This window comes from Eubalaena glacialis, chromosome 1 (genome assembly GCF_028564815.1).
Source record: "Eubalaena glacialis isolate mEubGla1 chromosome 1, mEubGla1.1.hap2.+ XY, whole genome shotgun sequence".
Lineage (NCBI taxonomy): Eukaryota > Metazoa > Chordata > Mammalia > Artiodactyla > Balaenidae > Eubalaena > Eubalaena glacialis.
Window position 1 is genome coordinate 179,164,703 of NC_083716.1, and position 16,032 is coordinate 179,180,734.

Genomic DNA, 16,032 nt, shown 5'->3' on the forward strand with positions numbered 1-16,032 from the left:
AGCAATGAACAATCCAAAAAGGAAATTAAAAAACCAATACATTTACAATAACGTAAAAAAGAATTAAATACTTAGGTAAAATTTAACAAGGAGGGCAAGACCTGTACACTGAAAACCAAGAAAAAAAAATTACTCAAAGAGATTAAAGAAGGACTAAATCAATGGAAAGATACTCTGTGGTCACAGATGGGAAGACTTGGTATTAAGTTGGCAGTACTCTCTGGAGAGTTTTTATCATAAATGGGTGTTGAATTTTGTCAAAATCTTTTTCTGCATCTATTGAGATGATCATATGGTTTTTTATTCTTCAGTTTGTTGATGTGGTGTATCACATTGATTGATTTGCATATATTGAAAAATCCTTGCATCCCTGGGATAAATCCCGCTTGATCATGGTGTATGATCCTTTTAATGTGTTGTTGGATTCTGTTTGCTAGTATTTTGTTGAGGATTTTTGTGTCTATGTTCATCAGTGATATTGGCCTGTAATTTTCTTTTTTTGTGGTATCTTTGTCTGATTTTGGTATCAGGGTGATGGTGGCTTCATAGAATGAGTTTGGGAGTGTTCCTTCCTCTGTGATATTTTTGGAAGAGTAGTTTCAGAAGGATAGGTGTTAACTCTTCTCTAAATGTTTGATAGAATTCACCTGTGAAGCCATCTGGTCCTGGACTTTTGTTTGTTGGAAGTTTTTAAATCACAGTTTCCATTTCAGTACTTGTGGTTGGTCTGTTCATATTTTCTATTTCTTCCTGGTACAGTCTTGGGAGATTGTACCTCTCTGAGAATTTGTCCATTTTTTCCAGGTTGTCCATTTTATTGGCATATAGTTGCTTGTAGTAGTCTCTTATGATTCTTTGTATTTCTGTGGTGTCCGTTGTAACTTCTCCTTTTTCATTTCTAATTTTATTGATTTGAGCCCTCACCCTCTTTTTCTTGATGAGTCTGGCTAAAGGTCTAAAAGTTAAAAAAAAAAATGGCAATACTCCCCAAAGCGATATACAGATTCAATACAATCCCTACCAAAACCCCAATGTCCTTTTTTTGCGGGAATAAAAGTATCCATCCTAAAATTCATATGGAATTTCAAGGGACTCCAAATAGCCAAAACAATCTCAAAAAAGAACAAAGTGGGAGGTCTCACACTTCCTGATTTCAAAACATACTACAAAGCCACAGGAACACTTCCATGACTCCAAAAGTTTCCTTTTGCCTCCTTGGCAATTAGTCACTCTCTCCATCCCAGCCCAGGCAACCCCTGATTTGCTTTTTGTCATTGTCTAGGATTCTGCCTTGTTTAGAATTTCATAGAAATGCGATCAGTAGTCATTTATGTCTGACTCCTTTTACTTAGCATGATGTTTTCAAGATTCACTCATGCCGTTGTGTATATGAGTAGTTCATTCCTCTCTGTTGCTGAGTAGTATTCCACAGTATGAATATATTACAATTTTATCCATTCACCAGTTGGTGGATATTTGGGTTATTTTCAGGATTGATTTTTTTGTTGTTTTGTTTTGCTTTTTGTTTTTTACAGTTATATTCAGCTGTGTCAAGTTCTGGATTTCTTTTCATTTATCCTGTTTGCAACTAATTGGAATTCTTGAATCTGTGGAATGGTGATTTTCACCAGTTGTGGAAAATTGTCTTTACATCTGAAATTGCCTCTGCTCTACTCTCTCTCCCCTTCCCTTCTAGAACTTCATGACATGCTTATTAGACCTACTTCTCCTATCCGCCATGATTCTAAATCTTTCTAACATGCTATCTTTTTTTCTCTCCATATTGCATTCTGGATGGTTTCTTTAGTACTATCTTCCAATACACAAATTTTCTCTTCTTGACCTGTTCCTAATATTTCTAGGACCCTGGGAAAGAGTACAAATGGAAGGCAACATACCATATAAATATATTTAAAAGTTAGCAATCAAGCTAATAAAGTATTAAATAAAATAGATTCCATCCTCTGATCTTGACAAAGACCAAGTTTGAATTTAAAATTCTTGGATACCTAGAGCTCTGCCCTATAATATAGTGGCATAGGGAGAGCTAACTCCTAACTCTCAACCCCAAACCCCTGTCTTCTCTCCTCAGCTCCATTCCACACTGCAAGGGACATCAAATGTACACATTTAGACACCCAATTTACAAATCCTAATTCCATCCATAGTCCCATGAGAGCCATTTCCTGGCCACCCCCTGAGGGCACAGTCTACTCTCAGGGGGAGAGACCTAAGGAAGAGGTCTGTATGAGGAACTGGAAGCAGGCTTGGGGCCATCTGAACTGGGAATTTCAGGGCCCCTGGTAGCAGAAGTATGATCCAGAAGGGGGCATATAGATTGTGTGTGACTTACCATATCCTTAGCCGTGCAGATTTTTTGTGGCTGGATGAAGGCCTGCACATTCTCCAAAGTATAGTGTCCAATGCTGTGTAAGGGCAGTACTGCTCTCTTTAGCTATGTTTAACTCATCTATTGAGTTTTTAATTTCAGTTATTACATTATTGATTTCTAGAAGTTCCAGTTGGTTCTTTTAACAATCTTCTGTTTTACTCATATTTTAAGTTTCTTCTTTAATTTTTTTCAACATATTAACCTTACTTATTTTATATTCTGTGTCTGATAATTCCAATATCTGAAGTCCTTGTGGGTCTTATTCTGCTATCTGTTGTTTTAGTTGGTTGGCTCTTGCTTTGGGTGCCTTCTTTCTTCATGTGTTTTGTGATTTTTGAGCTCAAATTTCTTAAAATTTGTCTGTGTAGAATTCTCCAAAGCCTGGAATAAGGATGGATTCCTACAAAAAAGATTCACGTTTGCTTCTTCTAGGCACCTGAGTACATGACAAGTCTGGGACAACTTTAAACAAAATTTTCCATCTGTGTTTTTACGAACCATCCAAGTACTGACATTTGAGGCTGAAAATCCACATGAAGGCCCAGTTGTGATTGCACATTCTCAGAGAATTGCCTCTTTATTCCCACCCCCCTCAGTGGCAAAGTTGTTGGGCAGTCCTTCAGGAGTAAGAGTGGATTTCTTATATCAAGGATGTGTTTGGAGGTTTCTTTTTTTTTTTTAACATCTTTATTGGAGTATAATTGCTTTACAATGGTGTGTTAGTTTCTGCTTTATAACAAAGTGAATCAGTTATACATATACATATGTTCCCATATCTCTTCCGTCTTGCATCTCCCTCCCTCCCACCCTCCCTATCCCACCCCTCTAGGTGGTCACAAAGCACCGAGCTGATCTCCCTGTGCTATGCGGCTGCTTCCCACTAGCTATCTATTTTACATTTGGTAGTGTATATATGTCCATGCCACTCTCTCACCCTGTCACATCTTACCCCTCCCCTTCCCCTTATCCTCAAGTCCATTCTCTAGTAGGTCTGTGTCTTTATTCCCGTCTTGCCACTAGGTTCTTCATGACCTTTTTTTTTTTTTTTCCCTTAGATTCCATATATATGTGTTAGCATACTGTATTTGTTTTTCTCTTTCTGACTTACTTCACTCTGTATGACAGACTCTAACTCCATCCACCTCACTACAAATACCTCCATTTCGTTTCTTTTTATGGCTGAGTAATATTCCATTGTATATATGTGCCACATCTTCTTTATCCATTCATCTGATGATGGACACTTAGGTTGCTTCCATGTCCTGGCTATTGTGAATAGAGCTGCAATGAACATTTTGGTACATGACTCTTTTTGAATTATGGTTTTCTCAGGGTATATGCCCAGTAGTGGGATTGCTGGGTCATATGGTAGTTCTATTTTTAGTTTTTTAAGGAACCTCCATACTGTTCTCCATAGTGGCTGTATCAGTTTACATTCCCACCAACAGTGCAAGAGTGTTCCCTTTTCTCCACACCCTCTCCAGCATTTATTGTTTCTAGATTTTTTGATGATGGCCATTCTGACCGGTGTGAGATGATATCTCATTGTAGTTTTGATTTGCATTTCTCTAATGATTAATGATGTTGAGCATTCTTTCATGTGTCTGTTGGCAATCTGTATATCTTCTTTGGCGAAATGTCTGTTTAGGTCTTCTGCCCATTTTTGGATTGGGTTGTTTGTTTTTTTGTTATTGAGCTGCATGAGCTGCTTGTAAATCTTGGAGATTAATCCTTTGTCAGTTGCTTCATTTGCAAATATTTTCTCCCATTCTGAGGGTTGTCTTTTGGTCTTGTTTATGGTTTCCTTTGCTGTGAAAAAGCTTTTAAGTTTCATTAGGTCCCATTTGTTTATTTTTGTTTTTATTTCCATTTCTCTAGGAGGTGGGTGAAAAAGGATCTTGCTGTGATTTATGTCATAGAGTGTTCTGCCTATGTTTTCCTCTAAGAGTTTGATAGTGTCTGGCCTTACACTTAGGTCTTTAATCCATTTTGAGTTTATTTTTGTGTATGGTGTCAGGGAGTGTTCTAATTTCATACTTTTAAATGTACCTGTCCAGTTTTCCCAGCACCACTTATTGAAGAGGCTGTCTTTTCTCCACTGTATATGCTTGCCTCCTTTATCAAAGATAAGGTGACCATATGTGCGTGGGTTTATCTCTGGGCTTTCTATCCTGTTCCATTGATCTATGTTTCTGTTTTTGTGCCAGTACCATATTGTCTTGATTACTGTAGCTTTGTAATATAGTCTGAAGTCAGGGAGCCTGATTCCTCCAGCTCCATTTTTTGTTCTCAAGATTGCTTTGGCTATTCGGGGTCTTTTGTGTTTCCATACAAATTGTGAAATTTTTTGTTCTAGTTCTGTGAAAAATGTCTGTGGTAGTTTGATAGGGATTCCATTGAATCTGTAGATTGCTTTGGGTAGTATAGTCATTTTCACAGTGTTGATTCTTCCAATCCAAGAACATGGTATATCTCTCCATCTCTTGCATTCCTATACACTAATGATGAAAAATCTGAAAGTGAAATTAAGAAAACACTCCCGTTTACCATTGCAACAAAAAGAATAAAATATCTAGGAATAAACCTACCTAAGGAGACAAAAGACCTGTATGCAGAAAATTATAAGACACTGATGAAAGAAATTAAAGATGATACAAATAGATGGAGAGATATACCATGTTCTTGGAGGTTTCTTTTTAAAATCCCAGTCGAGAGTAGGCCTTGGGCTTTGTCTTTTGTGATCTGACCCCTACAGGGCTGTGAAAATTCAGGAGGTTAGGTAAATGCCCTCAAGGTTCCTACCTTCTTTTATCCTAAGTATTCTTTATTGTCTTGCCAGCTTCTTGAATCAAGAAGGAAGGTGTTTTATCCTCATTTTTAGTTGTTTTCAGTGGGAAGGTCAGTTGGGGTACTAGTCTGCTTTATTGCTGTAAAAGTCTTACACAATGTTAATATTTCTTTAATCTATTTTGCTTAATCCCCACTGCTAATGCATTGGCTCATACACATGTAATTTCTGGTTCCATCCAAAAGCCTTCCAACTGCATTCCCTGCTTCTAGTCTCTACTCTGCCTGTTCTCTCCATATCCCATCCTTCCATTCAAGCAGGATCAATAAGGGTCTCAGCAAGAAACAGAGTTCACTCAAATAGTTCAAATGAAGGTCTTTTAATGAAAGGATCAGTTGCAAAGGGGCTAGCAGAGGTAAGGGAGCAAATAAGAGCTGATGAAACACTTAGAGACAGAGGAGAAGATAAAGAGACAATGAGAGAAGATAAAGTTTCCAGAGCCCAGTGAAAGGCAGAGCCATAGAGGAGGGGCCACCTGGCAGGAGTTGTAGTCATGGAGGGATGAAGCTACTGCTAGAGATATAACATCAAAGGAGAGAAGGAGTGGGGAAGAGGTGCCAATTTCACTTTCCATCTGCCTTCTGATAACCTTACCTAAGCCTCACTTTCATTAAACCCAACTTCAAAGAAGATGAGGTCAACACCCAGATGCATGAGCTTGGCAGAGAAGGGCAGGAAATGAGTCCGAGAGCCAAATAGAAAATACCAGCACACCAGCCTTTTCTCAGACACTTCAAAAGGTCAGTTGTCTAATATGCTAAACTTATCATACCATTCTCCTACTTAAAATCTATCAGTGGATTCACATCATCTTCAGGACTAAATCTAAACTGGAATATGTGACTTCACCCCTGCCTTCTGCTTCATTTCCCCAGTTTTTGTCTTAGCCTACAGCCATTCTGAATTATTTCCAGATTCTCCAGTAGTCCCTGATCTCATACCTCCTCTGTACATTGGCCATATTCTTTCCTCTTCCTAAGGCAACCTTATGCATCTACTTTGCTTGGCCAACTTCTACTTAACCTTCCAGAATCAAAGACTTAGCTCTGGAATCACCTCCTCCTGAAAATTTTATTTTTCAGAGTTTTCCCATCACTTCCCTACTTAATCCCATCATAATACTTAGTTGAACTGAGTGTCCCGACTGTCCTTCCCCCTTGAGAACAGAGATATGCATTTTAGCTCTTACCGTTCCTGGCACACAGTAGGTAATCAATAACAATTCTTCAAATTAATAAATGAAAACCTAATATTAGGAGAAAAGAAAGAAAACAAAAAGGGAGTATAGTTATAAAGCTCTTTGAAATTTTAGGTTATGGGGGAAAGTCTTGGAATTGAAGGATTTCCTTTCTCAAATTTATTTCTGAGATATTTATCTTGTATATAGGCAGAGCAAGACAAGGAAAAGACTAGACACAGGCCCAAGGACTTAGATTTTGAATCCTAGGATTACTCCTAGACTTGGGCAATGCCCTTCTAGAATATAAGAAAGACATTGCTTTGGTGTCAGCTTTAATTCTTGCCGAATAATGCTTTAAATTCTTTAAATAAAAATTTTAAAAATGTGTATCAATCCACACATTTCTGGTAAATTCATATTCCAATAACTTTTGCTTTCTTTGTATATTAAAAAAATCTAAAACTGTGGAAACCTTCTTGCTTGGTTTAGATTCCAATAGTATGAAATGCTTTCTTTTAAAAAATTCTTTGAGATAAAACCCAAATGCTACCTACCACACTGCAACAAAACACGGAGGAATTATTTGCTATGCTGATTAACATATTCTTTTTTTTTTTTTTTTTTTTAAAAAGGGTACAGTTAATATTTTATTGTCACTTATCAGATGGCAGTTCGGTATATAGTCTTCATACTTGATCATCTTTCCTTTTTGTAAATAAAAAAAATTACAAGTTTTAAACAACCAAAGGCTGGTCATGTCTTCAGAAAACATGATTAGATTAATTCATTAATGGTGGCTTCAAGTTTTTCCTTATTAGCTCCAGAAAATTCACCCACCTTCTGTCCCTTTTTAAAAAACTGGAAGGTTGGCATGCATTTGACTTCACACTCTGAAGCAACATCCTGACAGTCATCCACATCTACTTCGAGGAACACTACGTTGGAATACTTTTCAGAGAGAGAATGAAAGAAAGGCTTGATCATTTTGCAAGGCCCACACCACGTGGCTGAGAAGTCGACTACTACGAGTTTCTCTCCTGCACTGTTCAAGGCTTCCTGAAAAGCATACTTGCTCTCAATCTGCTTCACCATCTTGGCTGCTGGGGTCTAACTAGCGACCTTACACTGGAATATACGTAAGCGGATTCAAGGCGCCACACGAAGCTTGGAAAGCGCGCAGCCCGCTTTCCCTTTATAGCAACGGTGGGCCCGATTAACATATTCTTATTGATTCATTGCAACAGTTATCATTTTATTTGCAGGCTCAAATAAATATTCCATGTGTACATGGAATATTTAAAGGAACTTAAATTTAAAGTAATTTGGGAGGAAATACAGGAATCAGAGGTTTTCTTGCTAATTTTCATAACTGTAACACCCCAGCTAAGCAAGTTTACAACCACGAACACTAGTGAAAACTGAGTAAAGATTTACAAATCTTTTTCTAATTAAAGACAATTTCTCACATTTTTTTGACAGAATGAGGTTACACTACATTTTCAAAATTTAGATTTTGTATTCTAGATTTTGCTTAAACCTCTATAAGGCGTTTTTTTTTTTCTAATACTGGTATAAATATCCTAGAAAGTGTTCACCAAATGTTCAGTGTAATACATAGGTTCACCACTTGAAAATAACACGTCTTAAACATTCGGCCAATGTTGAGTCAAAGATCTTAAGATATAACACATACAACATTGTGAGCAATGACCAACGGACAAGACTACATTGAGGAGAACTGCTGGAAGCTTCTCTTTGGAATCTTGAACGAAGGCCTCAAAGTGGGAAATCGAAAGACTGGGGAACACTACATGTCCCAGCATACTTTGCGACTACCGTTGACCACAACTCCCAGAGTGCATTGCTCGCCGTACGCAGGTTTTCCTTGTAGCTGGGGCTTGTAGTTCTCCCTGGTCGAGTCAATCCTTAAGGCGAGGTGGGTGTTTGCTTACCCAGCCCCAGGCTATTAGGCTTAGTCTTACAGGTTTTGGCAAAGCGGAAACACTTCGGGACCCTGGGCGGATTCTTTGTCTCATCTCTCGGCTTCTGCTTTACACAGGTAAGTCACAGAGGGGCTACAGTTCCCCGCAGCAGGGCCCCTCCCTTTCTTTCTGGGAGCGACCTCGTTGTGGTGAAGCCATTTGTCCCTCAGCTCTCGCCGTAGCAGCCGCCGCCCATCCCTCTTTGTGTGCTTGGGGAAGCCGCGGAGCTAGTGGCCGTGACTGTTGCCTTTGGGGGCAAAGGAGAGGGACGTTACTGGGAAGTTGCTGGTAGGCGGACTCTTCCCCATCCCACCACCTGACAGGTGGGTTGACTGTCCTTCCCTCTAGGCCCTTCTGTCTGCTGTGTCTCACGTCGGGACTCTAAGGGCGGCTTGGCAGTTCCTGCTGACAGCGCCGCCCGGGCCGGGCTCCGGGAAGGAGAGGCGGGGAGAGCCAGGTGCGGTGACTCAAGGAGGCCAGGGGAGACGAGTCCACTCCCTTCCTTTCTGGACCCTCCGGAGGTGCCCCGAGGAGCCTCGAGGCTAGTTCGAGGCCCCCTCCCGCGGACCTATCCTGCACTCCTCCCTCTTGGCCGTGACCCCAGGGGAGAAGTGACTCCTTTTCGCCTTGCTCCATTTTATAAATAAAAGTCGCTATTACTTGCGTTGACAGCGTTTTCCTTTACTTGGTGTGTGTTGGAAAGTACCCGAACGCGGAGGTTGTAGCACAAAATTCCTGAGACTTTCTCTTCCTTGGAGTTTTAAGAAAGTGAACGTGTCAGTCATGGAGGCTCCGGCCTGTAGGAGGTTGAGCGGACCTGTCAGCTGTATGTAGTTATCCGGTCAGACTTTGTTGTTGGGCTTTGACTAAAAACGTACTTAAAGTATATTTAATAGTTATTGATGGTAATATTTGTGTTTTGCTTCTTCTTAGTATTACTATTACATGGTAGTTTTAGAATTTATAGAAATTTTCTGTGTGACCGCCTGTTATATCAAAATTCTAGGGATGAATGCAAAACTCTGATAGCAGATTTGATCTGTGTCATATAGCTTAGCTTTTAATGCCAACCCGTGTCCTCTGTTCTAAGAGCCAGAGACATTGTGTTGAATTTGAGCATGTGAACATTAAAGAGCTTACTGGTGCTAGTTACTATGCTCAATTCTGGGTATTTATTTCTTATATATATTTGTTTATATTGATAATTTTTTTCAGGTCGTAGTAATATATATGCTTCCGTTATTTTAAAAGTAGAGTTTATATGTTCTCTTTAGATAGCATTGAACTACATGGCCTCTCGAGACAGTTCTCTTCTTAAAAGACTAATTTTTAAAGAGTCCTGCTTTTACCAATGTAATGATGATTATAAATGATTATATGCTTCTTAAGGTCGCAAACATGTCTGACAAAAGTGAATTAAAGGCAGAGTTGGAACGTAAGAAGCAGCGGTTGGCTCAAATAAGAGAGGAAAAGAAGAGGAAAGAAGAAGAAAGGAAAAAAAAGGAAGTATGTTTGATTTTTTTAAAAAAATAATATAAAATAATTGGATTTTAAGTACTCATACCTTTATGTAATACTTTCAGAATAGTTAAAATTCCAGCAGTTGTGACTGCAAATATAGCACGTTAGGTGAAAAGTTCAATATGCATATTTAGTCTTCTAGGGATATGTTTATTATATAAAGTAAGGGGTATCTGCCTTGTAATAGCTCATAAAACATGGCATATACATCATAACTTAGTTTGGACTTTGAACTTATCTGAATATTTTACTCGTCGGAACTGCTGGTTGTTGGAATAAATAATGGCAAAGAGAAATATAGAATAGATTATTAATTGATTAGGGGATTATTTAATTGATCGTATCTCCTTTATCATGAGTTAGTCATTGAAATATCTTTACCAAGTAGTGGGTTTGATACTATCGTAAAGGTGGACTAGGTACTTACATCTTCTGATTTTTGGCATCACCATTTCATCATGTATGGCAAATATACATTGACCCTGAGCAGGAGATATTTTACTTTCTCCTGTATTGAAATATACATTTATCTCTATGGAAACTGTTTAGGCAGATTTGTATTCTTTTATCATAGATGTTTTAAATGGCCAGTGTTAAGATAGTTTGTTCTAAGTGTGACATTAGTAACAAGTTTTTCTATGTGATAGCCTAAACAATAACCAAGACTTCTGGGAATCTCTTAGGGAAAAAGAAAAACCGGAGGTACAATTTATGTGCAGCAATGCTATGATACTGTAAAGGCCTGTACTTGAAGAATTTTCTAGTTTATTGTGAACCTTTTTGTGATCCATTATTATAAGAGGGTTGGACCTTTAAGTTCTCTATTTGATTAAAAGCTAACTGATAGAAGCATGAGTCAGATTGGCAGAGCCATTCCAAACTAGTATGTGTAGCCTTAAACCCTTCAGGGCTGAGGGCAAATTTGGTTTTTGTTTTCTAAAGATGGCCATAAGTGGCCCTAAAGGATATCTATTACATGCTTTATATCTGATTTAAAGGTTATCAAACATTACCAGAGACATTACAATTATAATACTATTAAACAGTGAGTCTACTAATATATTGTTATATACAGGTAAAGTGTCTACTTGATAATATAGTCTGTTTGGCTATTTTGATGAAATTTTCTGACGACTTCTTTAAGTTAAAATGGTATCAGAATATTATGACTAACAAAATTTACTGCAGACGATTGTGTGAGTGATAGTTGTCTAGCTGAAATAGACTTTTGAGGTGTATATATAAAACTTTTTCCTTGAAGGCTTAAATTTCACTTGAGATGTTTTGGATGATCTGAGAGTATTGAGGCTTATCTAGTTTAACTGGAAGATTTTGCTAAAACTATAAATGGCTGAAATAAACGTTGGCAAAAATTTCAGTAAGAAAAAATGTTTTGTGCTATGCAAGAGTAAATTTTAATTTTACCAAACTAAACCGTGTGTTTATCATCATAAAAATAAGACCTATAGTTTATAAAATAAAAACAAAACCTGTCTCCAGATGAATTTTTGACAAACATCCTTTACATAAAGTTGAATAAATACACTGAAGACTTCATAAAGAAGTTTGAGGTACTTGTACTTTTTCAACGAATCAGATTGTTCATTTACTTAAAATTTGTTATCTCTTAAGTGATTCAGTCTTTTTTTTTTCTTCATAGTGTTGTGGTATTTATGTATTTTGAGATTTCCACAATTCCTGACCATGGATAGCAATTTCATATTGTAAATAAATAGAAATTGACTGTATTTTTTGAATTTATCTGTTCAGAAAATTTTTGTGAGAACTCCTTGATTACATATAAAAATGGATCAATTTAGGGCTTCCCTGGTGGCGCAGTGGTTAAGAATCTGCCTGCCAATGCAGGGGACATGGGTTCAAGCCCTGGTCCGGGAAGATCCCACATGCCGCAGAGCAACTAAGCCCGTGTGCCACAACTACTGAGCCTGCGCTCTAGAGCCTGCGAGCCACAACTACTGAGCCCACGTGCCACAACTACTGAAGCCCGCATGCCTAGAGCCCGTACTCTGCAACAAGACAAGCCACCGCAATGAGAAGCCCCCGCACCGCAACAAAGACCCAGTGCAGCCAAAAATAAATAAATAAAATAAATTAAAAAAAATTTTTTAAAGGATCAATTTAATACATATCATTTGGAGATTCTTACTAAAACTCTATTGAGAATGATTTTCATTTAATGACTATAATGTGTATTCAAAACTAAGTCCACCTCCAGAAGTATACAGTATTAGCATGTTATTTTAAAAATTTATATTTTTTGCAAACAGAAATGTGTCATACCATATGTAAACTTAAATTTTTAACTTAAAAAATTTAGACTGATCAGAAGAAGGAAGCAGCTGCTCCTGTGCAAGAAGAATCAGATCTTGAAAAAAAAAGAAGAGAAGCTGAAGCATTGCTTCAAAGCATGGGGCTAACTCCAGAATCCCCCATTGGTAAGGATAAGAATATATCCATTTATAAGAGATAGGCATATATCTTATTCAGCCCAGACATATGTGAGATGAGTTGATTTAATGTATTTTGTATATTTTTCTTATTTGTGCCTCTTAAAAATCATTAATCTTATAATTTATTTGGAATTGACTTTTTTCAGATGTGCTAATATATGGTTATTTGGTTTGTTCAGAAGAGCTGCAAGACTATATTAACATAAACCAATTGACTTTTCTTGTTAAATCAGTAATTTATTTCAACAAACATTTGTTATACAAGTTATCTGTGCCATACTATATTAAGCTCAAAAATGACTGTGATTACTGATCTTAACTCTATAATCCTTTCTATAGGTTGAAGAGAGGTATAGTGAATCAAAGTTCTAAAAGTATATCAATATTCAAAGGTATAGGAGTGGAAGGAGAAGCTTATAGCCTGCTGTCAATGCTAATAAGGGAAATAATATTTGTAGCTTATTTTGGCAGCAGTTTGACTTATTCTTGTTCTTTTCCTGGGCTGTTCACTTTAAAGCAATACTAGACCAAAAAGCTGAAATAATAGAGGTATTGAGGACAATCTGGTTACATATAAGAAAGCATTAAATGCTTACTTAAAATAATTCTGAGCTGGGTGCTGTTACATAGTATTTTAGTTTGACATGGCCTTTGTCATTTAAGGACCTAAAATTTCAGGGTTAGTTTGTGGGCTAATTCCATCTAGTCCAGGGGACAAATTCCAGAAGTAGTATCTGCTGTATGCCTATTGTAAACTGCAACATAACTGTCTTAGAGCTACAATTTCTAAAAGGTTTCAAGATGAAAAAGCTGGTTACTTTCATGGTCGGCTTCATTGTTATTTCTTTCAGCTTATTTGCCTTTTCCTTATTGGTAAAATTTGAAGACTGAAGTACTTTAATTTTTATGTCTTTATTTAATAAGCTTCCGTGGCATATTGCAATTTTAAAAGTAAATGAATTAGAACACTTTTATCTTGTTAAAAAGAAATACCCTAGTAACTAAACCAAGTTGCTTGTGAGCTATATAGTCCTTTTTTTAAAAAATAAATTTATTTATTTTATTTATTTTATTTTTGGCTGTGTTGGGTCTTCGTTGCTGCGCGCGGGCTTTTCTCTGGTTGTGGCGAGCGGGGGCTACTCTTCGTGGCGGTGCACGGGCTTCTCATTGCGGTGGCTTCTCTTGTTGCAGAGCATGGGCTCTAGGTGTGCGGGCCCAGTAGTTGTGCCTCACAGGCTCTAGAGTACAGGCTCAGTAGTTGTGGTACACGGGCTTAGTTGCTCCATGGCATGTGGGATCTTACTGGGCCAGGGATCGAACCCGTGTCCCCTGCATTGGCAGGCAGATTCTTAACCACTGTGCCACCAGGGAAGCCCAGCTAAATAGTCTTTAAGTGATCATTTTTTTCTGAGCCTTTAGCTTTGTTTTTTTCCTGTAGGATTTTTTTTTTTCCTTTTCTATTCTTTTTAGGACTTCAGTTTCACTAAATTCACTTGCTCAAATTTCTCAGTTTATGGCCCACCTCCATCACCTGTTCTTGAAAGACTGTTATTTAGTTGTGTGTGTGTGTGTGTGTGTGGTGTGTGTGTGTTGTGTGGTGTGTGTGTGTGTTTCTCCCTCGTTTCCCACCTCCAATTCCATTGTCCTGTCCAGTCTTGCGTTAAGTACCCATTCTTGGATTTTTAACATACGTCCTTTTGATCTGTCCAACATGTGTTGACATTTTTTAAGATTTCATATATCTAAGTGTGTATGTTTTATATACATAAATGGCATTGTACTATATGTCTCACTCTGTTTTTTCCTTTTTTTCAAGCAGCATTGTATTTGAGGTTTACCCACGTTGTTACATATAGATCTAGTTATTCACTTCTGACTGGTACATAATATTCTGTCATATACTGTATTTTACTTATCTGTTCCCCAGCGATAGGCACTTAGATTGCTTCTCTCTCTTTGCTTTGCTATCCCAAGCAACACTGCAAAGAATATATTCTTTTCCCTTGAAAGGACTGTGGAAGAGTTTCTCTGGAATGTATGCTGAGGAATTGACTTGCTATGTTATTGTGTGTAGGCTGACTTACATTTATTAGGTTCTACATACCACTCTCAAGAATGACTATAAGTTTACGCTCCTGCTACCAGTGTATGAGAAAGTAACTGTTTCACTATATCCACATAACTTGATATTATTCAACTTTTTAATTTTTGTCTACTTGATGAGTGTAATGTAGTATGTCAAAATGTCGTAATATACATTTATCTGTTTACAGTGAGATTGACCATTTCTTCATATATCTATTTACCATTCAGATTTTCCCTTCTACGAATTGCATATTCATATCCTTTGCCCATTTATTATTAGGGTTCTTTACCTTGCTGTAGGAGTCCCTTGTATACTTGAGGGAGGACTTCTTTGTCTGTTTTAGTCTTTTAAAAAATACCCTCTCCTAGTCTATCATCTACTAACTGTTCATAGTATTTTTTTTGTTAATTTTTGTTGGAGTATAGTTGATTTAAAATGTTGTGTTAGTTTCTGCTATACAGCAAAGTGAATCAGTTATGCATATATATATATCCACTCTTTTATAGATTCTTTTCCTGTATAGGTCATTACAGAGTATTGAGAAGAGTTCCCTGTGCTATAGAGTAGGCCCATATTAGTTATCTGTTTTATATACAGTAGTGTGTATGTGTCAATCCCAATCTCCCAATTTATCCCTCCCCTTTTCTTCCCCCCCGCCCCCCGGCCCCAGTAACCATAAGTTTGTTTTCTACATCTGTGACTCTATTTCTGTTTTGTAAATAAGTTCATTTGTACCATTTTTTTTTTTAGATTCTACATATAAGCAATATCATATGATATTTGTCTTTGTCTGACCTCATTCAGTATGACAATCTCTAGGTCCATCCATGTTGCTGCAAATGACATTATTTTGTTCTTTTTTATGGCTAAGTAATATTCCGTTGTACGTATGTACCATATCTTCTTTATCCATTCCTCTGTCAATGGACATTTAGGTTGCTTCCATCATAGTATCTTCTATTGAACAGAATCCTTCATTTTGATATGTTCACATCCTTTATTTTGATAATGGTCAGATCTACCACTTATAACCTTTTTTTTTTTTGGTTTTCTTTGAAAAGAAATCCTTTCCTACTTTGAGGATACAAATACATTCTCTTACATTTTCTTTATTATTTTAGCCTTCACCTTTAGATATTTGTGTTATATTTTTGAATATAATATGAGGTAGGGATCCAACCTAATTTTCCTCCATATAGTTACCTAATTTTCTCAGTACCATTTGTTAAATAGTCCATCTTTCCCGCACTGATAATCTGATGCCAACTTTGTCATTCAGTCAGTTCTCATATATTCATGGGCATTTCTGGGCTCTGTATGTTCACTGTTGACCCATTTGTCTGATTCTATACTATTAACACACAGTTTTAATTACTGTGGCTTTATATTAGTATATTCTAATTTCTTATATAGAAAATGGCCTCTTCTTTTTTCATCTTTTTCAAAATAGCCATAGCTTCACAAAATTTTTCTTCCCCTCAAAAAAAATTAGTTTCTTAAGTTTCCCCTGAAAACCTTCCCGCACTATATGTTGCATTTAGTTGTATGTTTT

The 16,032-nt window shown here is 37.2% G+C and overlaps 2 protein-coding genes across 5 annotated transcripts in view; one reads left to right on the forward strand and one right to left on the reverse strand.

The window, feature by feature from the left end:
• Positions 1 to 7,054: 7,054 nt before the first annotated feature.
• Positions 7,055 to 7,595, reverse strand: LOC133098777 (thioredoxin). The gene has a single exon (XM_061201907.1). It carries the CDS (start codon positions 7,510 to 7,512, stop codon positions 7,195 to 7,197), a length of 318 nt encoding a protein of 105 aa, XP_061057890.1. The 5' UTR covers positions 7,513 to 7,595; the 3' UTR covers positions 7,055 to 7,194.
• A 747-nt stretch (positions 7,596 to 8,342) lies between these two features.
• The window catches only part of DYNC1I2 (dynein cytoplasmic 1 intermediate chain 2), a 51,898-nt gene continuing 44,208 nt past the window's right edge, over positions 8,343 to 16,032 (forward strand). The window contains exons 1-3 of one of the 4 annotated variants that reach the window (XM_061184837.1): positions 8,343 to 8,479; positions 9,792 to 9,908; positions 12,262 to 12,379. In XM_061184837.1, coding sequence (XP_061040820.1) covers positions 9,801 to 9,908; positions 12,262 to 12,379 — 226 coding nt within the window. In that variant the 5' untranslated portion in view covers positions 8,343 to 8,479; positions 9,792 to 9,800. Of the gene's footprint in view, positions 8,480 to 8,578; positions 8,726 to 8,750; positions 8,860 to 9,791; positions 9,909 to 12,261; positions 12,380 to 16,032 lie in introns of those variants that run through there. The other 3 variants (XM_061184828.1, XM_061184847.1, XM_061184856.1) reach the window with 3 other exon arrangements.

What these genes read in the sequence shown, in the direction of transcription:
- LOC133098777 (XM_061201907.1), bottom strand. Translation starts at nt 7,512, where the DNA reads ATGGTGAAGCAGATTGAGAGCAAGTATGCTTTTCAGGAAGCCTTGAAC.